The sequence below is a fragment of the Oncorhynchus kisutch genome, linkage group LG3, assembly GCF_002021735.2.
Source record: "Oncorhynchus kisutch isolate 150728-3 linkage group LG3, Okis_V2, whole genome shotgun sequence".
Lineage (NCBI taxonomy): Eukaryota > Metazoa > Chordata > Actinopteri > Salmoniformes > Salmonidae > Oncorhynchus > Oncorhynchus kisutch.
The window spans coordinates 52,570,029-52,594,928 of record NC_034176.2 but is presented as its reverse complement, the minus strand read 5'-3'; the positions used below and the strand labels follow the sequence as shown (position 1 = coordinate 52,594,928).

The window sequence follows — 24,900 nt, the reverse complement described above, 5'->3', positions numbered from 1 at the left end:
CCTCTCAAGGTCCTGGATTGGCCTAGCCAGTCTCCAGACCTGAACCCAATAGAAAATCTTTGGAGGGAGCTGAAAGTCCGTATTGCCCAGCGACAGCCCCGAAACCTGAAGGATCTGGAGAAGGTATGTATGGAGGAGTGGGCCACAATCCCTGCTGCAGTGTGTGCAAACCTGGTCAAGAACTACAGGAAACATCTGATCTCTGTAATTGCAAACAAAGGTTTCTGTACCAATGTTAAGTTCTGCTTTTCTGATGTATCAAATACTTATGTCATGCAATAAAATGCTAATTCATTACTTAAATCATACTATGTGATTTTCTGGATTTTTGTTTTAGATTCCGTCTCTCACAGTTGAAGTGTACATATGATTAAAATTACAGACCTCTACATGCTTTGTAAGTAGGAAAACCTGCAAACTCGGCAGTGTATCAAATACTTGTTCTCCCCACTGTACATGCTAGCACACACACAAACGAGCATTCACGTATGCGGGCACACGCACGCATAAAACGAAGATGTATTGATCGCGAATGTCTTAACACCCCAGAGGTAATACTTGGTGAAGGCACCTTTGGCAACAATGTTTGAATATTTCTGTCCATCAATGATTCCCAACCAAATGTATTGACTTTGAGCAATTCTGAAATTTCTGATATATGTTGCCCTAAGAGCAATCTTATTCAAAATTATTCACAGTTGTTATTGCTGCCAAAGCTGATACCACCAAGGGTGTGTGAAGACATACTCAATCAAGACATGTTTCTATTTTATTTTTATTAATTGAGAAGATTTTCTATAATTTTCACAATTATAGACAATGTGGAGCAGGTTGTGTAGCTAAATAAGTTGAAGGTGAAAACTGGGCAGTTGAAGGTGAAAACTGCAAGGGGTGTGTAGACTTTCATTAGGCACTGTATGTGCAGCCACACACACACACACACATTGTATTTTTATTTGATTTATTTAACCTTTATTTAATTAAGCAAGAACAAATTCTTATTTACAATGTGGCCTACCAAATCAAATCAAATCAAATCAAATCAAATGTATTTGTCACATACACATGGTTAGCAGATGTTAATGCGAGTGTAGCGAAATGCTTGTGCTTCTAGTTCCGACAATGCAGTAATAAAGGCCTCCTACGTGGACGGGGCTGGGATTAAAAATAAAAATATAGGACAAAAAACACACCACGACAAGAGTTTACTGAAATATGCGTCCCAAATAGCAACCTATTCCCTATATAGTGCACTACTTTTTACCTGGGTGGCATTTCGTAGGGAATAGGGTGGCATTTCAGATGTAAGCCAGTGATGACACTTGCTATGCATCACTGGTTTGTGTGATGTGTGTTTCTGTGTGTGTGTACGATTTTTGCGTTCCTGTGTGTTTAACAGAATGGGATGTACATGCTCCAGTTGGTGGACACATACGCTGCCTCTTACTCTCTGGTAATCATTGCCATCTGTGAGCTGATCGGAATCTCCTACTTCTATGGTGAGTAGTAGAATAAAAGTTACTTTTGACCTTTTGTTTACCTGACTATACTCTCTGATAGCTCCGAAGTTGCTCTTCGGGCGCAGATCTAGGATCAGCTTACCCTCCCTAAATCCTAACTGTGGTCCTGTGTGGCTCAGTCGGGATAGCATGGCGCTTGCAACGCCAAGTGCTGTGGGTTTGATTCCTGCTGGGGCCACCCATATGAAAAATTGATGCACTCATGACTAAGCCGCTTTGGATAAAAGCATCTGCTAAATGGCATATACAATTATTAATATTATTCTAAACATTATGAAAAAGAATGCAAAACTGCATTCAGATCATTGTCTCGGGGGGCAAATTCATCCTACTCTTATCTCACTTTATCAAGTCAGAATCAGAAAAGCCTCATAGCCATTCAACATTGTCTTGGCTAAACAACATAAACACAGAAAGCACAAGTACAGTATGAAACAGGACTTCTAGTCTGTGGTGCTTAGGTTGTTAAACCATGGTGGCTGTTTTCAAATCAAATCAGGGAGGTATTAAACAATTAAAGTTTTAATGTATTTACCTGCAAATGAACACCTCTCTAGTCTCACAGATCTGTTACCTGTTTTTTGGTTACATGGTCTATGAAAAAACAAGATAATGATTAGGTCTTGATCTGTTTTTTTTTGTGTTGAAAATATACAGCGTTTTTATCAAAAATTAATTTCACATATAAAAGAAGACTTAAAAAAAAAGGTTTTGTCTGTGTAAATGGGCTATAAGAGGCTCCAGACCAGGTACCTAGATTGCCCTTAAGCACAGATCTAGGTTCAGCTTAATCCTTAAATCCTAACTGTTGTGATTAAAAACACCAAACAGACCTTAGATCAGTGTCTAGGGGCAACTTTATCCCTCTCCGGCAGGGTGCTTGAGCACTTCTCATTCTGACCACTAGATGTCTGTGTTACCATTCTAATGGACCAATGATCAGGTCAATTGGTAAACTCTGGTTTACCACCCAAAATATCCCTGTACAACATCTATTTGCACCTCTACCGGATGGAAACTACAAGTGTAATGGCTGCGCTCAATACAATGGCACTTACAAATGTAGATCCTTCAAACACCCCCAAACAGGGAAACCGATCCCAATCAAAGGTGTTACCACATGCTCCACTAAGGCAGTTATTTATCTTATAATTTGTCCCTGTGGTAAAAATTATGTGGGTGAAGCAAAGCGTAAATTAAAAGTAGGAATCTCGGAGCATCGTAGCACCATTAGGTGCAAAAACATGACTTACCCAGTTGTGGCCCACTTTTTGGAAGCAAACTACTCAATTTCGTCACTACATTATATCGGCATCGAACATGTCACCCTCCCTAGGAGAGGGGGTGACCTCAACAATTTATTGTTCAAATGAGAGGCTGCCTGGATCTTTAATTAAAGACCCTTTCTCGCTTCGGTGTCAACGTAGACTTTGATCTGAAGCCATTTTTGTGATTATTGTGATTTTCTTTTGTAGGCCTATGTAGCCAAATTGTATCTATTATTGTATGCTATCCGTTCATGCTTTTGTATGTTCTTCTCATATCTGAGAATTAACCATTGATAACAGGCCACACCCGGCCATGATTACAGACACCTGTGTGTTCTCTGACACTTTAGAAACTAGTGACCCGCAGTGTTTGTCATTATACCCTGATGAAGACAGCTTGTCTGTTGAAAGGTTGTTTATTAGGTTATTAGGTTATTCAATTATTGCATCTGAGCTCCTAGAGTGTGCGGCTCTCCTTTTCTTTTTCAAGTGCTCTACTCCGCTAGCCAGCAGCTCGCCTAAACAGGTGTTTTTTTTTTTTTTTTCGCTTCCAGGTCTGAAGTAGACCTGTGAGTATATGGAACATACTGTACTCCAAATCGTCACAGCATCAGCAGAGGTGGTTCCAGTGAAATTATTGTGTGGCTTGTGACTCATCTCTTGCTAAATTTGTCGGTCAATACGCTGACAACAATTGTGACAATCGTCAAGCCACATTTTTTTGAAGGATAATAAATGCCCTGGGTTCTCCCTGGGAATGGATGTGCCTTGTAGGGGGCCAGTGTGGAGCTCTCTTGTCTGTAGCTCTGGGTGAATCTGGTTCACTCTCTGAGTGCGTCTCAAATAGTACCCTGTTCCCTACATAGTGCATTACTTTTGACCAGAAGCGTATACAGATAGGGAATAGGGTTCCATTTTGGATGGATGTTTTTTTCTGTCAGGTTGTCTCTACTCCCCTCACCTGAGCAGTCGATTTGACTGACTCTCCCTCTTTCTGTCTTTATTCCCATCTTCCTAGGCCTGCAGAGGTTCTGCGAGGACATTGAAATGATGATTGGCTTCCAACCAAACCGCTTCTGGAGAATCTGCTGGGCCTTTGTGACTCCTACCATTCTGACTGTACGTGTGTGTCTGAACTATACGGAATGAGGTTTAGATATTCACATGCACGCTAGCATTCACACTCACTCACATAGAGACACAGATGCATGCGCACACACACACACAATGTGTTTCCCCTTTCGCTGCAGCCTTTTTCAAATTTAGGGGCCAACATCGATTTGCAGCAGCGAGTGTTTACCAAGAAAGGGAAGAAAGCAAAAATTATTTTCCCCGACTGAAACGGAAATTGTTTTCCTCACTTTTCACCGTTATAACACAGGTTGTTTGTGCTATTTGAAATGCAGCACTCATATAGCCTACATAATGTTGTCATAACTGTGACATAACAGATGCAATGGAGGCTGGTGACTTGAAAAGTGTAGGAGGAGGGGAGATGACAAAGCATGTTTGAAATAATAAATACATTTACAGTCAAATATTATGGGGAATGGAAATGAGGGCTACTTACACAGTGTTGGGAAGGGATCACAGCAGTGATTGAATGAGGGTATGAGGCATGAGTTGAGATGGTCAGAGGCTTGACTTCAGTGCAGGACAGAGGTTGAAGTGTTCAGGGACTTCAGTACAGAACAGGCTGATCATGTATGCATATTGGAGAAGAGCTCAACTCTTCCACTGAGGGCAGGACAGGATTTGACAGGGAAGAAATAAACAATAACACAACACATTTAAGCAAGCAGTTCAATTATTGATGTACAGTATATGTGTAATAATACAATTGTGTTAGTTGCTGGTCTACTATGGTATTTACCCAAACATGAGGTCTACTTACACCGTGTTGGGATGGGATCACAGCAGAGATTGAATGAGGCCCAAAAAAACTGGGGGCCAGAGTTTTTCCTTATCTGGTGACCTAACCAGGTAAAACTCCTGACCCTATAGGTTAAGACAGTGATGAATCACTGTTAAGCTTTTTAAAAACTGTAAAAACTCCTGGCCCTGGGGAGGATTAAAACCCTGTCAAACTGCAGGAACCTTGCACTTGTTCATATGAATAATTTTTTAGACTAGACTAAACGATGGGGTTTCCTCTACACAGAGACAGCTGATGGACAATAGAACTCACAGGGCTGACCTTGCTTTATGCTTGTTTGAATTATGTAGGCCCAATTGAAAATGTACTCACAGCCTGTGTCATCGCTATTGTGATCATGAATTAATTCTAGCTAATACTGTTGTATTGAAAAGGTCTCAGCACCCTAGCGAGCCCGTTGGAATATAAACCAAAATTGATCACATTCACATTTTCTCCTGACACAAAAAATTGACTATAACATTACCAATTTGTTTACCCTGACCAGATGGACAAGGAGCATAGGCTCTATGCACTTGCTTTTTTTATTAGCCTACTTAAAAATGGTCTAGTTTTCATCCCATACAGCATGTCAAATCACAAATGTTTAGGTGTAGCTTAGGCTATATGTAAAGAGTTTTTGCTTGCGTCTATCGGGAGTTAAGATGTGTTATGACATTTGCTAAATAAATACCAGAGGAAAGTGGAAAGCAGACTTGAGCGTGAGTTGTAATCTCACTTTTAATGGATGATGCGATGGAAGCTCATTCAGAATTGATTTTGACATCCCAGAGAAGACAGTAGAAACTTCCATATGCTCAGCAAATAAAGCATTGTCATGTGCAATTACCCCTGCAAACTCCCTGTAGTTGCCCTTTTTACCGGAATACCGGAACTTTCCCTCTCATCGTGCCCCTAAGTAAAAGCCAACTCTTGCATGCCTAAAAACTATCGATAAGCTAATTGAGAACATCCCTGTTTTTTCTTACCTTCTCGTTGTGTTGTGCAGTTTGAATATGCAGAGCTTGAATCTGATCACGAAAAATCACGACATTGTCATTAGCAATTCCAGCAGAGAAAACTGCACTCTGGTAGCTAGCTAGCTACTTGCCATTGAAGTTAGCAAGGCAAATTTAAATAAATGACTATAACGCAACACAAAAATAACGATCTAACACCAAGAAAACAATATCTAATATACCGCCTCCATCTCCTGTAGTTTGAAGAAACTACTTTGAATTTAATAATATCTAGGGATGTGCATCCTTGACTTTTAAGGCGATTCGTTACGTATCTAAATGCACAAACGATACCTTTAAGTTTGAAGAGATTCGATTGTATTAGAGGAATGAATCAATGCGATTGATTCGCTCTCTGCAGCCGATATGAGTAAGACCTTTAAACAGGTCAAGCGTTCATAGCGACGTCGCTTTTTGATCCTTCGATGTCGACTCTTCCTATCATTGTGAAGCAGAATTCACCAAGCGTTGGATTGCGAGCGTTCCAAGCGTTCACCCACTAATAGGGAATGTGAGCTGGGATTAGACCGTCGTGAGACAGGTTAGTTCACAAGGCCGCATGGCCAGACGGATTACCAGGACGTGTACTGCGAGCATGCGCTGACCAACTGGCAAGTGTCTTCCCTGACATTTTCAACCTCTCCCTGTTAAGTCTGTAATACCAACATGTTTTAAGCAGACCACCATAGTCCCTGTGCCTAAGAACACTAAGGCAACCTTCCTAAATTCACAAGGCCGTAGGGCCAGACGGATTACCAGGACGTGTACTGTGAGCATGCGCTGACCAACTGGCAAGTGTCTTCCTTGACATTTTCAACCTCTCCCTGTCTGAGACTGTAATACCAACATGTTTTAAGCAGACCACCATAGTCCCTGTGCCTAAGAACACTAAGGCAACCTTCCTAAATGACTACCGACCCATAGCACGCACGTCTGTAGCCATGGAGTGCTTTGAAAGGCTGGTCATGGCTCACATCAACACCATTATCCCAGAAACCCTAGACCCACACAATTTGCATACCGCGCTAACAGATCAACAGATGATGCAATCTCTATTGCACTCCACACTGCCCTTTCCCACCTGGACAAAAGGAACACCTACGTGAGAATGCTATTCGTTGACTACAGCGCAGCGTTCAACACCTATAGTGCCCTCAAAGCTCGTCAATAAGCTAAGGACTAAAAACCTCCTTCTGCAACTGGATCCTGGACTTCCTGACGGGTGGCCCCCAGCTGGTAAGGGTAGGTAACAACACATCTGCCACGCTGATCCTCAACATGTGGGCCCCTCAGGGTGTGTGCTTAGTCCCCTCCTGTATTCCCTGTTCACTCATGACCACATGGCGAGGCACAACTCCAACACCATCATTAAGTCTGGGCCACTCAAGGACATTCAGAGACTTGTCCTGAAGCCACTCCTGTGTTGTCTTGGCTGTGTGCTTAGGGTCGTTGTCCTGTTGGAAGGTGAACCTTCGCTGGAGTCTGAGGTCCTGATCGCTCTGGAGCAGGTTTTCATCAAGGATCTTTGTGTACTTTGCTCCGTTCATCTTTCCCTCGATCCGGATTAGTCTCCAAGTCCCTGCCGCTGAAAAACATCCCCACAGCATGATGTTGTTACCACCATGCTTCACCGTAGGGACGGTTGTCACGAATCCTGCCGAAGATTGTGCCTCTTCCTGTTCGGGCGGCACTCGGCGATACCGATCCCCTTTTCTGTTTCATTTAGTGTTCTCTGATTAGTTGCACCTGTTTCTTGTTTATGTTTTGGTTTTGGGCTATTTAAACCCAGTAGGCCCGCCGGCTTTTGTGCGGGCTTGTTTTTCTGTATTTGGTGTGTGTTATTTTGTGGATTTTATTTTCCCGAACCGTTTCGTCCTGTTGGTTTTGGACTGGGTCTTTTATCGCCGTGTGTGTGGCGTTGACCGACACTCTGTTGTTTTGGGAGTAAATATATCTCCACTTATCCGCTACCCTGCTCTCTGCGCCTGACTCCTCCACCCACCTCTTCTAGAAGTCCTTACAACGGTTCCAGGTTTCCTCCAGATGTGACGCTTTGCATTCAAGCCAAAGAGTTCAATCTTTTAAAAATTTATTTATTTTTATTTAACCTTTATTTAGCCAGGTAGGCCAGTTGAGAACAAGTTCTCATTTACAACTGTGACCTGGCCAAGATAAAGAAAGGCAGTGCAACAAAACAACAACACAGAGTTACACATAAACAAATGTACAGTCAATAACACAATAGAAACATCAATGTACAGTGTGTGCAAATGTAGAAGAGAAGGGAGGTAATGCAATAAATAGGCCATAGATGTGAAATAATTACAATTTAGCATTAACACTGCGGTGATGGATGTGCAAGTAGAGATACTGGGGTGCAAAAGGATAAATAACAATATGGGGATAAGGTAGTTGGGTGTGCTATTTACAGATTGGCTGTGTAAAGGTACAGTGATCGGTAAGCTGCTCTGACAGCGGATGCTTAAAATTAGAGAGGGAGATATAAGACTCAAGCTTCAGTGATCTTTGCAATTCGTTCCAGTCATTGGCAGCAGAAAACTGGAAGGAAAGATGGCCAAAGGAAGTGTTGGCTTTGGGGATGACCAGTAACATATGCCTGCTGGAGTGCGTGCTATGGGTGGGTGTTGCTATGGTGACCAGTGAGCTGAGATAAGGCGGGGCTTTACCTAGCAAATGTTTATAGACGACCTGTGGGTTTGGTGACGAATATGTAGCGAGGGCCAGCCAACGAGAGCATACAGGTCGCAGTGGTGGGTAGTATATGGGGCTTTGGTGACAAAACGGATGGCACTGTGATAGACTACATCCAGTTTGCTGAGTAGTGTTGGAGGCTATTTTGTAAATGACATCGCAGAAGTCAAGGATTGGTAGGATAGTCAGTTTTACGAGGGTATGTTGGGCAGCATGAATGAAGGAGGCTTTGTTGTGAAATAGGAAGCCGATTCTAGATTTAATTTTGGATTGGAGAGGCTTAATGTGAGTCTGGAAGGAGAGTTTACAATCTAACCAGACACCTAGGTATTTGTAGTTGTCCACATATTATAAGTCGGAACCGTCCAGAGTAGTGAAGCTTGTCGGGCGGGTGGGTGCAGTCAGCAATCATTTGACGGGCATGCATTTAGTTTTAATAGCATTTAAAAGCAGTTGGAGGCCACGGAAGGAGTCTTGTATGGCATTGAAGCTTGTTTCGAGGTTTGTTAACACAGTGTCCAAAGAAGGGCCAGATGTATACAGAATTGGGTCGTCTGCGTAGAGGTGGATTAGAGAATCACCAGCAGCAAGAGTAACATCATTGATATATACAGAGTCGGCCCGAGAATTGAACCCTGTGGCACCCCCATAGAGACTGCCAGAGGTCCGGACAACAGGCCCTCCGATTTGACCCACTGAACTCTATCTGAGAAGTAGTTGGTGAACCAGGCGAGGCAGTCGTTTGAGAAACCAAGGGTATTGAGTCAGCCGATAAGAATGCAGTGATTGACAAGAGCCGAAAGTCTTGGCCAGGTCGATAAAGACGGCTGCACAGTACTGTCTTTTATCGATGGCAGTTAGGAAGTCGTTTAGGACCTTGAGCGTAGCTGAGGTGCACCCATGACCAGCTCGGAAACCAGATTGCATAGTGGAGAAGGTAGGGTGGGATTCGAAATGGTCGGTGATCTGTTTGTTAACTTGGCTGCCAAAGATTTTAGAGAGGCAGGGCAGGATGGATATAGGTCTATAACAGTTTGGGTCTAGAGTGTCTCCCCCTTTAAAGAAAGGGATGACCGTGGCAGCTTTCCAATCTTTGGGGATCTCAGACGATACGAAAGAGAATGAACAGACTAGTAATAGGGGTTGCAACAATTTTGGCTGATAGTTTTAGAAAGAGAGGGTCCAGATTGTCTAGCCCTGCTGATTTGTAACGGATCCAGATTTTGCAGCTCTTTCAGAACATCAGCTGTCTGTATTTGCGTGAAGGAGAAGCGGGGGGGGGGGGGATCTTGGGAAAGTTGCTGCAGGGGGTGCTGAGCAGTTTGTCGGGGTAGGGGTAGCCAGGTGATAAGCATGGCCAGCCATAGAAAAGTTATTATTGAAATAATCGATTATCGTAGATTTATCGGTGGTGGCAGTGTTTCCTAGCCTCAGTGCAGTGGGTAGCTGGGAGGAGGTGCTCTTATTCTCCATGGACATTAGTGTCGCATAACCTTTTGGAATTAGTGCTACAGGATGCAAATTTCTGGTTGAAAAAGCTAGCCTTAGCTTTCCTTACTGACTGAGTACATTGGTTCCTGACTTCCCTGAAAGTCTGCTAAGAATGTTTTTGTGCTGGTCAAGGGCAGTCTGTGGTGAACCATGGGCTATATCTGTTCTTAGTTCAACATTTTTGGAATGGGGCATGCTTATTTAAGAATGTGAGGAATTTCCATTTAAAACACAACCAGGCATCCTCTACTGACGGGATTTTGGTCAATATCCTTCCAGAATACCTGTGCCAGGTTGTTTCGATAGACCTGCTCACTGAAGTGTTTTAGGGAGCGTTTGACAGTGATGAGGGGTGGTCGTTTGACCGTGGACCCATTACGTACACAGGCAATGAGGCAGTGATCACTGAGATCCTGGTGAAGACAGCAGAGTTGTATTTAGAGGGCAATTTGGTCAGGATGATATCTAAGAGGGTGCCCATGGTTACGGATTTAGGGTTATACCTGGTAGTTTCCTTGATCATTTGTGAGATTGAGGGCATCTAGCTTAGATTTTAAGACAGCCGGGGTGTTAATCATGTCCCAGTTTAGGTCATGTCCAGAGCACAGCTGGGGGCTGAAGGGGATCTATAACAAGTGGCAATGGTGAAAGACTTGTTTCTGGATAGGTGGATTTTTAAAAGTAGAAGCTCAAATTGTTTGGGCACAGACCTGGATAGTATGACAGAACTCTGCAGGCTATCTCTGCAGTAGATTGCAACTCCGCCCCCTTTGACAGTTCTATCTTGTCGGAAGATGTTTTAGTTAGGGATGGAAATTTCAGGATTTTTGGTGGCCTTCCTAAGCCATGAATCAGACATGGTTAGGACATCAGGGTTGGCGGAGTGTGCTAAAGCAGTGAATAAAAAAACTTAGGGAGAAGGTGCCTAATGTTAACATGCATGAAACAGTCAGGTAAACATAGGCATTGAGTGATGATGAGAGAGGTTTTGTCTCTAGAGGCACCAGTTAAGCCAGGTGAGGTCACTGCATGTGTGGGGGGTTGAACGAAAGGGCTATCTAAGGCATATTGGGCAGAGCTGGGGGCTCTACAGTGAAATAAGACAATCACTAACCAAAACAGCAATAGACAAGGCATATTGACAATAGGGAGAGGCATGTGTAGCCGAGTGATCAAAGGGTCCAATGAGTAGCACTAGATGAATCAGGGAACCAATTCAGTAGTCGCTACTACGCTAGCTGGAGACATGGCAATTCAGACAGCTAGTGGGCTAGCAGATGGGCCTCTGGCGATGTCGCAACGGAAGAGCCTGTTGAAACCACCTCGGACAGTTACGTCGACAGAACAGTCTTGATGGATCGGCTCCGTGTCGGCAGTAAAGGGTCCAGGTCAATTGGCAAAAGAGTTATTGTAGCCCAAGAACTGGCTGGTGGACGTCCTTGGCTAGCCGCTCCAGGCTAACTGGTGCTTGCTTCTTGACAGAGACCTATCCTGGAGTAGCCACTCGGATAGCAGCTAGCTAGCTGTGATTATCCGGTGTAAAGGTTCAGTGCTTGCGGTAGGAATCCAGAGATGTGGTAGAGAAAAAGCAGTCCGATATGCTCTGGGTTGATATCGCGCTGTGCAGACTGGCAGGAATTCACCGGGCTGAGGCTGGCTGATGTCCGAGTTAACGGTGAGGACCGCTAGCAGTGGCTAACTGACTACTAGCTAGTAGCTAGTTAGCTGAATAGCTCCTGATGGGGGTTCCAGTTCTAAAGTATAAAAATAGCAGATCCGTACCAGATTGGGGTGAGGCGGGTTGCAGGAGAGTATATTCAGTCCGTAAGGTGGAAAGTGAGATTAAAATATATACGAAATATATACAAAGAAAACGATATATACACGGGACAGGACAAGACAAAACACACGTCCGACTGCTATGCCATCTTGGAATAATATGAATCTTGGTTTCATCAGACCAGAGAATCTTCTCATGGTCTGAGAGGCTTTTAGATGCCTTTTGGCAAACTCCAAGTGGGCTGTCATGTGCCTTTTACTGAGGAGTGGCTTCTGTCTGGCCACTCTACCAAAGGCCTTATTGGTGGAGTGCTGCAGTGATTGTTGTCCTTCTGGAAGGTTCTCTCATCTCCACAGAGGAACTCTGGAGCTCTGTCAGAGTGACCATCGGGTTCTAGGTCAGCTACCTGACCAATGCCCTTCTCCCCCTATTGCTCCGTTTGCCGTGGCGGCCAGCTCTAGGAAGAGTCTGAGTGATTCCAAACTTCATCCATTTAAGATTGATGCAGGCCACTGTGTTCTTGGGGACCGTCAATGCTGCAGACATTTTTTGGTGGTCAATGGAAACAGGATGCACCTGAGCTCAATTTCGAGTCTCATAGCAAATGTTCTGAATACTTACAGAGGCAAGAAAAGGTATGTGAACCATTTGGAATAACCTGGATTTCTGCATAAATTGGTCATCAAATTTCATCTGATCTTCATCTAAGTCACAAAATAAGACAAACATAGTGTGCTTAATTAAACAAATAACACACACATTATTGTATTTTTCTTGTCTATATTGAATACATAATTTAAACATTCACAGTGTAGGTTGGAAAAAGTATGTGAATGCCTAGGCTAATGCTTTCTCCAAAAGCTAATTGGAGTCAGCTAACCTGGAGTCCAATCAATGAGATGAGATTGGAGATGTTGGTTAGGGCTGCCTTGCCCTATAAAAACACTAACAGAATGTGAGTTTGCTATTCACAAGAAGCATTGCCTGATGTGAACCATGCCTCGAACCAAAATGATCTCAGAAGACCGAAGATTAAGAATTGTTGACTTGCATAGAGCAGGAAAGGTTTACAGTATCTCTAAAAGCCTTGATGTTCATTAGTGCAAGGTAAGACAAATTGTCTATAAATGGAGAAAGTTCAGCACTGTTGCTACTCTCCCTAGGAGTGGCCATCCTGAAAAGATGACGACAAGAGCACACCGCAGAATACTCAATGAGGTTAAGAAGAATCAGTGTGAGCTGAAGAATGTCAGCTAAAGAATTACAGAAATCTCTGGAACATGGTAACATCTCTGTTGACAAGTCTACGATTCGTAAAACACTTAACAAAAATGTTATTCATGGGAGGACACCACGGAAGAAGCCCCTGCTGTCCAAAAAAACATTGCTGCACGTCTGAAGTTTGCAAAAGTGCACCTGGATGTTCCACAGTGCTACTGGCAAAATATTCGGTGGACAAATGAAACTACAGTTGAGTTGTTTGGAAGGAACACACAACACTATGCGTGGAGAAAAAAAGGCACACCACACCAACATCAAAACTATGGTGGAGGGAGCATCATGGTTTGGGGCTACTTTGATGTCTCAGGGCCTGGATAGCTCACTATCATCTACAGAAAAATGAATTCCCAAGTTTATCAATACATTTTTCAGGAGAATGTATGGCTATCTGTCCGCCAATTGAAGCTCAACTGAAGTTGGGTGATGCAACAGGACAATGACCCAAAACATAGAAGTAAATCAACAACCGATTGGCTTCAACAGAAGAAAATACGCCTTCTGGAGTGGCCCAGTCAGAGTCCTGACCTCAACCCGATTGAGATGCTGTGGCATGACCTCAAGAGAGCAGTTCACACCAGACATCCAAAGACTATTGCTGAACTGAAACAGTTTTGTGAAGAGGAAGAGGTCCAAAATTCCTCCTGACTATTGGTCTGATCCGCAACTACAGAAAACAGCCTTGTCTAGTTTGGTTGCTGCCAAAGAAGGGTCAACCAGTTATTGAATGCAAGGGTTCACATACTTTTTCCACCCTGCACTGTGAATATTTACACTGTGTGTTCAATAAAGACATTAAAACGTATAATTGTTTATGTTATTAGTTTAAGCAGACTGTGTTTGTCTATTGTTGTGACCTAGATGAAGATCGGATCAAATTGTATGACCAATTTATGCAGAAATCCAGGTATTTCCAAAGGGTTCACAAACTTTTTCTTCCCACTGTATGTAAATAAGGTATTTCTGTTTTTTATGTTTAATACATTTGGAAAAATGTATAAAAACCTGTTTTTGCTTTGTCATTAATTGGTATTGTGTGTAGATTGTTGAGGAAAAAAAGGAATTTAATATATCCTAGAGTAATGCTGTAATGTAACAAAATGTGGACAAAGTTAAGGGGTCTGGACACTTTTTTGAATGCACAGTATATTCATTGGCAATGTCATAGCACATTTTTAAAGATAAATATTGATTAGATATTAGCAAAACTCTTTTAATCTGGTAAAATGACAAGAAGGTGATGGTGATTTCAGATCAAAAGTGGTCTGATAGTGGGGCGGTAGATGCCCACTAGTCTCCCTTATGGCTCAGCTCAGGTGACTACATATACAGTACTGTACCATAGACATAGTTTTGGATTTCACCCCCGTCACAAAATCAATTTATTTAGACCATTTGGACGTGCTCCTCCTCCCATTTCGACCATGCAGTGCTGCTCATGAAAAAAGTGATTCCTTTCCTCAATTCCTGTCCTCGTTATAAAAATGAAAAACTGGTTGTTTTAAAGCAAAACTAACAAACTATTGCTGATGGTGAACCTGAACAATCAAATTAAAATCGAATGTAGGCCCCGATCGGCAGGTAGGCTTTAGCCAGATGAGTTAGGCTACTTTTATTCCGGTAAAACACAATTTTCAAGCGCTGTCAAATTACATTGGTTGTCACTCAACTTTTAAAGCCTTATATTGCACAAGGCATTTCACAAGCATTTGAATGCTGAAGATCAGAAATAGGCCTCCTACCTCTCGTTGGTCAACATGCTGAACAGTGTGCAGTTTGACTTGACTAGAGGTTCTTCGGCATGATTAATTACTTAGTTTTAACAAAAGATGAGAGGTATTTTTTCGGAAGGTAGGAAGAAAATGGCAAGCTATTTTTGTGAATCAACATTTGAATCGATTTTCTGACCCATGCATGATACATATTTTTTTTTTGTTACCCCTTTTTCTCCCCGATTTCGTGGTATCCAATTGTTTAGTAGCTACTATCTTCGCTACAACTCCTGTACGGGCTCGGGAGAGACGAAGGTTGAAAGTCATCCGTCCTCCGATACACAACCCAACCAAGCCGCACTGCTTCTTAACACAGCGCCATCCAACCCGGAAGCCGCACCAATGTGTCGGAGGAAACACTGTGCACCTGGCAACCTTGGTTAGCGTGCACTGCGCCCGACCCACCACAGGAGTCTCTGGTGTGCGATGAGACAAGGATTTCCCTACCGGCCAAACCCTCCCTAACCCGGACGACGCTAGGCCAATTGTGCATCGCCCCACGGACCTCCTGGTCGCGGCCGGTTATGACAGAGCCTGAACCGGAACCCATTTTGATCGGTTTGGGTTCCTGTGTACCACTCATATCTTAAACATTTGAACTGGGGCCGATGCATATTGGTGAATCGCTCAGCCAGGTCAGCCGTGGCTGTTGCGGATATGCAGAAGCATCTGCCTCGGATTCCGAAGGTTGCAAGTTCGTATTCAGTGATATGAAGTTGTTTTTGAGATTTTTGTTTTAAGCCTTATCCCAGAGTTAATGCCTAACCTTAAGATTTTGGAGTTAATGGCTAAACTTAACCTTAAACACTTTGAAATTTGAAGTTTGCAACAACCTCGAAATTTGTCGTTTGAGAAACATGGATGAACGTTAAATTCTGACGTGAGACTGTAAGAGGCAGTGGAATCGCTACATCCCTAATAATATCCTACAGATGCTCCTCCTCTTCCTTCTTCTTTCTCCTCTCCTCCCCTTTCCCTCCTTCGCCCCTTACCCTCATCATCTAACCCTCCTGGTCCTTCCTTTTTTAAAATCTCTTAATCCTCTTCCGGTTTTTGATCATCCTAATCTTCCACCTCCTCCTTCACTTCCTCGTCTCCCCCTCATCTCACCCATTCTCTCTCTTCTGTCCTCCTCTTCCACCTCCTCTCCCATCCTCTCCTAATCCTCCTCTCTTCTCCCTTTTCTCCTCTCTCCCTGCAGGGTATCCTGGGGCTGAGTCTGTACCAGTGGAAGGTGATGACCTATGAGGACTACACCTACCCCACCTGGTCCATGGTGATGGGCTGGCTGATGGTGTTGTGTTCTGTCATCTGGATCCCAATCATGTTTGTCATCAAAATGCACTTGGCCCCAGGCAGCTTTACAGAGGTATGTATGGGACACAATACCACACACACATGTTTGTAAGCCTGTTTGTATGTCCCATAAATATATTTCAGATCTTTTCAGATCTGCTCCTTTTTCTTAGTCACCCATTGAAATGTCCTGGGGTAAGGAATGTTTTTTGGACTGTAAATATTTTTGTGTTTTTAGCACATGTAAGCAATATTTACATTTGTCTGTAGCATACAGAAGTTAGTTTTTTGGTATTTAATACATGTCCTGGTTTGATATTGCCTGTGCTGTTGACAGTCCGTAACTCTGAGGGTCATATCTTTGAGGTTCTACTGTAGTATTGTTGTATATAGAAATAATCCAAACAATAACTGACTTGCCTAGTTAAATAAGGGTAAAATAAAACATTCGGAAAATAAACAGACCCATTCTGTTTTTCCACATTTTGTTAAGTTACAGACTTATTTTAAAATGGTTTAAATTACAAGAAATCTCATCAATCTACACACAATACACCATAATGACAAAGCTCAAATTCTAATTGTAATTTTTGCAAAATTATAAAAAAGAAAAAAAATATATTTTATTTATTTACATAAGTATTCAGACCCTTTGCTATGAGACTCGAAATTGAACTCAGGTGCATCCTGTTTCCAATGATCATCCTTGAGATGTTTCTCAACTTGATTTGGAGTCCACCTGTGGTAAATTCAATTGATTGGACATGATTTGGAAAGGATTTGGACCTGTCTATGTAAGGCCTAGTTAAATAAAGGTTAAATAAAAAATAATATATAGCCCATTTGGAATTTGCCAAATGGCACCTAAAGGAGTCTCAGCCCATGAGAAACAAGATTCTCTGGTCTGATGAAACCAAGATTGAACTCTTTGGCCTCAATGCCAAGTGTCACATCTGGAGGAAACCTGGCACCAGTGCTACGGTGAAGCATGGTGGTGGCAACATCATGCTGTGGGGATGTTTTTCTGTGGCAGGGACTGGGTGATTAGTCAGGATTGAGGGAAGGATGAAAGGAGAAAAGTACAGAGAGACCCTTGATGATAACCTGCTCCAGAGCACTCAGGACCTCCGACTGGGGCAAAGGTTCATCTTCCAATGGGGAAGGGTGGATATCTAGTTAGTTGTACAACTGAATGCATTCAACTGAAATGCATTCAACCCCTCTGAATCAGAGGTGCGGGGGCCTGTCTTAGTCGACATCCACGTCACACAGGACAACGACCCGAAGCACACAGCCAAGACAACACAGGAGTGGCTTCAGGACAAGTCTCTGAATGTCCTTGAGTGTCCAGCCGGAGCCCGGACTTGAACCCGAATTAACATCTTTGGAGAGACCTGAAAATAGCTGTGCAGCGATGCTCCCCATCCAACCTGACAGAGCTTGAGAGGATCTGCAGAGAAGAATGGGAGACACTCCCCAAATACAGGTGTGCCAAGCTTGTAGCGTCATACCCAAAAAGATTTGAGGCTGTAATCGCTGCCAAAGGCGCTTCAACAAAGTACTGAGTAAAGGGTCTTATAGAGTACTTATGTAAATGTGACATTTCAGTTTTAGTTTTATTTGTTTGTGCAAAAATGTATAAAAAACTGTTTTTGCTTTGTCATTATGGGGTATTGTATGAGGGGGAAAAAAACCTACAAATGAATCAATTTTAGAATAAGGCTGTAACATAACAAAATGTGGAAAAAGTCTAAGGGTATTAATTAATACTTTGTGAATGCACTGTATGTTTTCCCCCTGTGAACTAAGTGCTATCACGTCAAACATACAAGCACAATGAGCTCTTTAGTACAACATATGACAGAGTTATCAGGGCTGATATTTCACTTTACTGCATGTTAGAAAATGGATCTCGGACATCAAACACTTCTGTGTGTGTCCCAAATAGCACCCTATTCCCTATATAGTGCAGTGCTTTTGACCAGAGCCCTATGGGCAGTAAAGTGAAATATCAGCCTTGGTCCTCTGATAGCTGGCGGCGGATCGGCACAGAAAACACAGACAAGTAGCAGTCCCCCACACTGTGCTTGATGAAGTCCCCTACATCACACATTAATCAAAGTGTTTGAGATTTGTATGCGTGCGTGTGTATGCAACTGTACTTACATACAGGAAGTTTTGGCATAATTGCCTTAGTCAAAGCCTTAATATAGTTACAGTGTCTGGCTAAATTATTATTGAGCACATATGCTGTATATGCAATCAATATTTACTATAAAGTTACAGACATTTCAGTGTTACGAACGACTGCCATTCCTGACATTTTCATATCTCTCAGGACAGTCCTACTGTCATCTATTGTACCCAAATCTCCCCTTGGCCTTCCGCAACTCAAGTTGATTGACACTATTCTATTCTATTTTAACACAACTGTGTGACTCCCCCCACTCCCCCCCTCCACAGCGTCTGAAGCTGGTGTGTTCCCCTCAGCCCGATTGGGGTCCCTTCCTGGCCAAGCACAGAGGGGAGCGCTACAAGAACATGATGGACCCCCATGGATCCAACTCCCTGGGCCTCAAACTGCCCCCCAAAGATTTCCAGCTGGGCGCCTACCAGTAGCAGCCTCCACTACAACCACCACCGCCACTTCAGCAGGGGCACCAGGGGAGAGAGAGAGCAGCAGCCTACCACTGCCCTCTCCCACACCTATTCCTCTTTTTTCCTGTTCTCCACTCTACTCTCTTCATCTCTCCTGTTTCCTTCCTCTTTCCCATCAATGTGGGTGAGAGAAAAGCAAGCCAACACATATCCCACTTTTTTTCCTGGTTCTCCTGTTCACCTCCCCTGCTCCCTTCTACACTCTATAGCAAAGTGGGGCTGCCCTCCTCTACAACATTGCTTTCTCTGGCAGGCACCCATGCTATACCCTGTCCTCTCTCTCCTTAACCCCTGACCTGAGAATGGTCTGTCCTCTGCCTCCTGCCCATGCACAGCCATTACGCCAGAACCCTTTCTTACTGAGGGGATCTCTATTCCAAGAGAAAAATGTACCGTGTCACAATATTGCAATGGCAATATTCAACTGCTCATGGCAAAAAAATCAAATCAAATTTTATTTGTCACATGCTTCGTTAACAACAGGTGAAGACTAACAGTGAAAATCTTACTTACGGGTCCTTTTCCAACAATGAAGAGTTAAAGATACATTTAAAAAATAAAATAGTGACAGAAGGAATACATACACAGGGATTAACGAATAACAATAATGGAGTAAAAATAACATGGTACTGGTACTCCCTGTATATAGCAGAGTCGATGTGCAGGGGTACGAGGTAATTGAGGTAGATTTGTATATATAGGTAAGGGTATAAAGTGGCTTTGTGTGTGTGACTGTGTGTGTGGAGTCAGTATGCATTTGTGTGTGTGTGTGTGTGTTGGGGTGCCAGTGTAAGTATGTGTGAGTGTGTGGGTAGAGTCCAGTGTGTGCTCATAGAGTCAGTACAAGAGAGTTAGTGCAAAAAAGGGGCAATGCAGGTAGTTCGGGTAGCCATTTGATTTAGGTATTAAGAGGTCTTGTTTATCAGTCTTATGGCTTGGGGGTAGAAGCTGTTCAGGGTCTTATTGGTTCCAGACTTGGTGCACTGGTACCGCTTGCCGTGTGGAAGCAGAGAGAACAGTCTGTGGTTTGGATGGAGTTTTTGACAATTTTGTGTGATCCTTCCACTGACAACGCCTGGTGTAGAGGTCCTGGATGGCAGGGAGGGAGTTCGACCCCAGTGATGTACTGGGCCAAACTGACCACCCTCTGTAGCGCCTTGCGGTCAGACGCCTTGCAGTTGCCGTACCAAGCGGCGGTGCAGCTTGTCAAGATGCAGCTCTTGAACTTTTATGAGGATCTGAGGGCCCATGCCAAATCTTTTCAGCCTCCTGAGGTGGAAGAGGCGCTGTCGTGCCCTCTTCACAACTGTGTGGGTGTATGTGGACCATGTTAGTTCCTTAGTGATGTGCACACAGAGGAACTTGAAGCTCTCGAACCACTCCACTACATCTGGACTAGTCCCTATGGAGGTGTGTGTGCATGTGTGTGTGCATGCGTGCGTGTGTGTGTGTGTGATTGTTTTATTCTTGTATCTATGTGTATAGTGATAATGGAAAATCCTCCACAAACAAAAAGGCACAAAAAATCTAATTGATGGACTGAGAAATATTGGTATTCATCAGACTCTGATCTATGGGACATTATGATATATATATTCATTCTTTTTTTAATGAAATAGGCAATACAAGTAAAATCAACTGCCTAGAAAGTATGCAGTATGGTTCATTTTCATAGATTATATTTGTTCCTGTCAAACTATATACACATTAAATAGGAGTATATATATATATATATATATATATATATATATATATATATATATATATATATATATATATATAGGAGCAACTTATATATAAGTGTATATTTATATATATATATATACACACTCTTATTTAAAGTGCAGGCTCCTTTGCTTTAGCTGAATAAATGAAGTTACCTGCAAGATAAGGAAATGCCTATCGCTAATTACTTTAACTATAAACACTTTAGTCTCTACTATCTCTAAAAAAAATGTATCGTAATCAATTTAGCACATTAATACAGTCGTGTAGTCGATCCTTTCTTTAGTAGCTTAAGATATGCAAAACGGCCATGTGAAATTGTAGTGATTCTTCTCAGTGTTTAGAATAGTCCAATGGCCTTTGTGTGCATAACAATTAAACCAACTATTTATTGCTGTAGACATGTGTTGTGATCTAGTCATGGCAACTATGGAATCTCCCTCTTTCCTCATACGCAACTTCTGTAGGGTAACACACACATATATATATATATATATATATATATATATATATATATACACAAGAGAGAATGTGTATTGCTCCAGATGTTTTTTCCTGTATTGCTCCAGATGTTTTTTCCTTGCCGGCTGTGTAAGCTGTATCTTGTACACCTTTTAAAAAGAGATGTGTGTTGACTTAGTGCGTGCTAGTGTTGTCACATCCCCACAATGTTAGGAGCAACTTGTAGATATGTGTGTAGGTAGTGTATAGAATATGGCCTTTTTTCCCCCTGGAACTGTACTTATCTTATTATATGTGGTAGAGCTCTGGGGGGGGGGCACTTTGGATTTGTCTCAAATGGCACTCTATTCCCTATGAAGTGCAATACTTTTGAATAAGTGAGTGAGTCCTATGACCATTCAAAAGTACTGCACAAAATGGGGTGTCATTTGAGATTTGTACTTTGCCATTTTTAGATGTGTACTTCGTCATTCTCTTTGTTTTCATGAAACAGGGTGTCAGGTATACTTGATTCCAGGTCTGCCTACTTTTGTAGATGTATAATTAACAACAGCATTCTACATGGAAGAAATAGACAGTAGAACTTCCACAATTTCTACCTTAATAGGGGAGACATAGAAAGAAAAAAAAGAAAATCCTTCAAAATGAGCCTGTTCTCTCTTTTTTGCGCACTATTATAAAATCATGAGGAATTCTAGCTCAGTAGGGCATCAAGGAATGTCTTGGTCAAATCCCACTGCACTGACCAAAATGTATCTTTACCTAGGGCACTGGAGTTGAATGAGAGATGGTTGGCACATAATTTCCCTTCTAAATCTTGTTAAAAACTCTTCTCTATGGACAGAATTGGCCCATAACAGTTACATGTCTTACCTAGAACCCTAAGAAAATTGGAACAGTGTCTGCTTCCCTAATGGCAACCTTATACAACTTTTGACCAGGGCCCATACTGTAGGAGTCCAAGTAGTGCACTATATATGGAACAAGTTGCCATTTGGGACACATCCAGAAAGTGTAGGGGTCAAGACTTCAATCTGACAGTGACAACACACGACTACCTGCCAGCCTGCCGCAAGCTATCCAGAGGGCCAGTAAGCAAATTGACTGGCCACTAAGGTTGCTTTTCATATTACACGTCAGGCAACCAATCTGCCTTGCTTTCTGTCCAATTACCAACGTGACTGGGGATGCGTTCTTTAAAAAGCAATTAGATCCGATTTCTTTTCCCGCGTTCACAGGAAGTTGGATGTGTAATTTCTGTTCAATGTAAACATGCCTGGATTAAAACAGCTGTGTTTAGATGGCCGGGTCTTTTAACGCTGCAGGCGTGTGTTCTTCGAGTGGGGCCGGATGTAGTTAATTGGAAGCTGTAGATATATGGGAAGCAATAAGACAAGCGTGCCAGTGAGATTTGAGTCAGACGAGTGAGTCTAGGCAAGGCCCATGCTGTTTAATTACTGTGAAATTAAAAGCAACATGGGCTGCTAATTGTCTAGAAAGGTACAGGTCTCTAAAAGGGGAAAAAAACATTCAACCCTATTTCTGAAGTAGCTTGTCTGTTGTAGCCTACAAATGTTGCTTTGTGTTGATATGTAATGCATCTTATCTCCCTTGTTTTGTGTGTGTGTGCCCCTGACCCCTTTTTTTAAGAACTCAGTCGTGGTCTCAATTTACTGTTGAGTACCATTTCAAAATTTGGTTGTGCATCAGTTTTTCTCTTATGTCAGTCACTTACAATCACTCAATTAGCCCATGTCAGCTAAAAAATGTTTTAGATTGGTTAGTTAGTCTAGTCAGCTATCTAAACTTGTAGTAATCATGGTGGAATTACCGCCCGGGCACGTGCCCAGGGGCCCTGACCTCCAGAGGGCCCCATTGATTTTGTTAGTCACTCTCAGTCATATATCCTATTAGCATGGCATGAGTCATGGAAAAATCTGTAGAATTGAAGGAAATTAGCTTCAAAACTGAAGGGGAAAAAATCTCTCCACCCTATGGAAAAATGAGTGTAATTGCAGGATATTAGTTATACAATTGTAAAGAAATCTCTCTGCCCCATGCCAAATTCTCTTAGAATTGCAGCAAACTTGCTGTAAAACTGCAACATTTTCTCTACGCCCAATTGCAAAATGTGTAGAATTGCAGGAAATTAGCTCCAAAACAAATAAAAGTTCTCCCTGTCATCAACTGAGGCGCCACTAAAATGTTTTGCCTGTGAGGCGGCGGGCTACCAACAAAAATTATGCTTAGGGCCCCCCAAAAGGCTAGGGATGGTTCTGTTGGGGGTAAAAAAAAAATAAAAAAAAAATAATATATATATATATATATATATATATAAAAATATATATATAAAAAATATATATTGTGTTTGTCACTCACTTGAATGCAAGGATGATTGAACGAGCAAGTCAGGTTTTAAAATGATTTTTGCCTCTTCGTGTGTTTCACGACTGTACACTCCTGTATACACATGATCAATTATCTTCCAATGACAGAGAGAGAGAAATAAAGAGAGTCAGAGAGAGAGATCATTTTTGCGGTGTGACAGATGGTAACGTTTGAGCTAGGCAATTCATGAAGTGGCGGCAGATACCCGAGCGGTTAAGAGCATTGGGCCAGTAACCGAAAGGTCGCTGCTTCGAATCCCCGAGCTGACTGGGTGAAAAACCTGTCAATGTGCCCTTATGCAAGGCACTGAACCCTAATTGCTCTGGATAAGAGCATCTGCTAAGTGACTAAAATGTAAATGTGAGCTCTGGTTGGAATAACTGTCTTTGTGTAGCCAATTTGATGCTTTCTTTGAGGAAATGGGGATTAGCTTTCTGTTTTCAACAGCATTGATCGATTGAACAGGAAACGTTAGAAAGCTAGCATGTGCTGTTTGTGTTCCTGTGCTTCTGTGTCTATGTATGCTCTCTCCCTTCTCACGTCTGCTTCCTCCTCTCCTCTCTTCTCCCCCTCTCCCCCTTGCATGTCTCCTTGAGCGTGCTTTATGTTCCTCAAAGCACTGTCAAACCAGGGTTATAGTTTACCCCGGTATTTTCCTTCGCAAAGAAAAATACAAAATAATAAACTTTCCATTGCTATACCTGTGGGTCAACTTTGGGCAGTAGGTAACCAAAGAAGGATAACAATTTTTTTATCAGAACATAGGGTTCTGAAAAAAAAAAAAAAAATTTTTTTTTTGAAAAGTGCTATTTGCATTTAGGAGATTGAGATACTGCCATTCATATCCCACCTAGTGATCCTTGATGTTTGCCAATATGTTACAAAACATCTTCAGGTAACCATTGGCCTTATAGTTGTCCTCTAACAGTAAAATATTGTATGTAACTGAAGACGTATTGTCTGTCACATATGGTACCGATATATCCCTATTGTTATGTATGTTGTGTCTTTTTGGCACTTTATTGTCGACCTATGAATGCATAGGTTAAATGTCTAATTACTTGGGTAATGTCATTTATTTCTGTGTGTTCTATGTACTGCTGCCTATGGATATAGATATGTGCCTCCAACGGCCCATGCCATCATTTGATTTGAAAATAGAGAATATATATATAATAGAAATATATGTTTTGAATTCTGTGACAGATATAAAAATATATATATTATATGTGAAATTGATTATTTATTTTGAATGTCATCAATCACTGAGGCCCTACCTCACATTTTGTATTTATGTATAGAAATGCAATTGGAGTATAGTATCTTTGCCAATAATAATATATCGCTATTATATCATGAAATGTATAACCTATAAATCTATAAATGTCATTGTTTTCAACTTGAATTGTTGTGTGGCTTTTTTTAGATTAAATTGACCAGTATCCAAAATAATTAAGTTTAATTGCTCAAATTTAATTTGCTCAAACTTAATTTGATTTTTTTAATTGCTCAAAAAGCCATGAAGTATATATATTTTTTAAAGTGAAACTATCAATGAAGCTGGCAACTCTAGTTACCTGTGTTCACCTGCTGCATGTACTGCTGGCCCCATGGAG

General features: G+C 42.1%; 1 protein-coding gene across 1 annotated transcript in view; it reads left to right on the top strand.

Annotated features, from left to right (window-relative positions):
• The window catches only part of LOC109874211 (sodium- and chloride-dependent glycine transporter 2-like), a 63,748-nt gene extending 39,511 nt beyond the window's left edge, over positions 1-24,237 (top strand). Inside the window, exons 12-15 of the mRNA XM_020466033.2 lie at positions 1,400-1,499; positions 3,807-3,907; positions 15,957-16,124; positions 18,515-24,237. Of these exons, the coding sequence (XP_020321622.2) occupies positions 1,400-1,499; positions 3,807-3,907; positions 15,957-16,124; positions 18,515-18,670 (525 nt within the window). The 3' untranslated portion in view covers positions 18,671-24,237. The remainder of the gene's footprint in view (positions 1-1,399; positions 1,500-3,806; positions 3,908-15,956; positions 16,125-18,514) is intronic.
• The last annotated feature ends 663 nt before the right edge of the window (positions 24,238-24,900 follow it).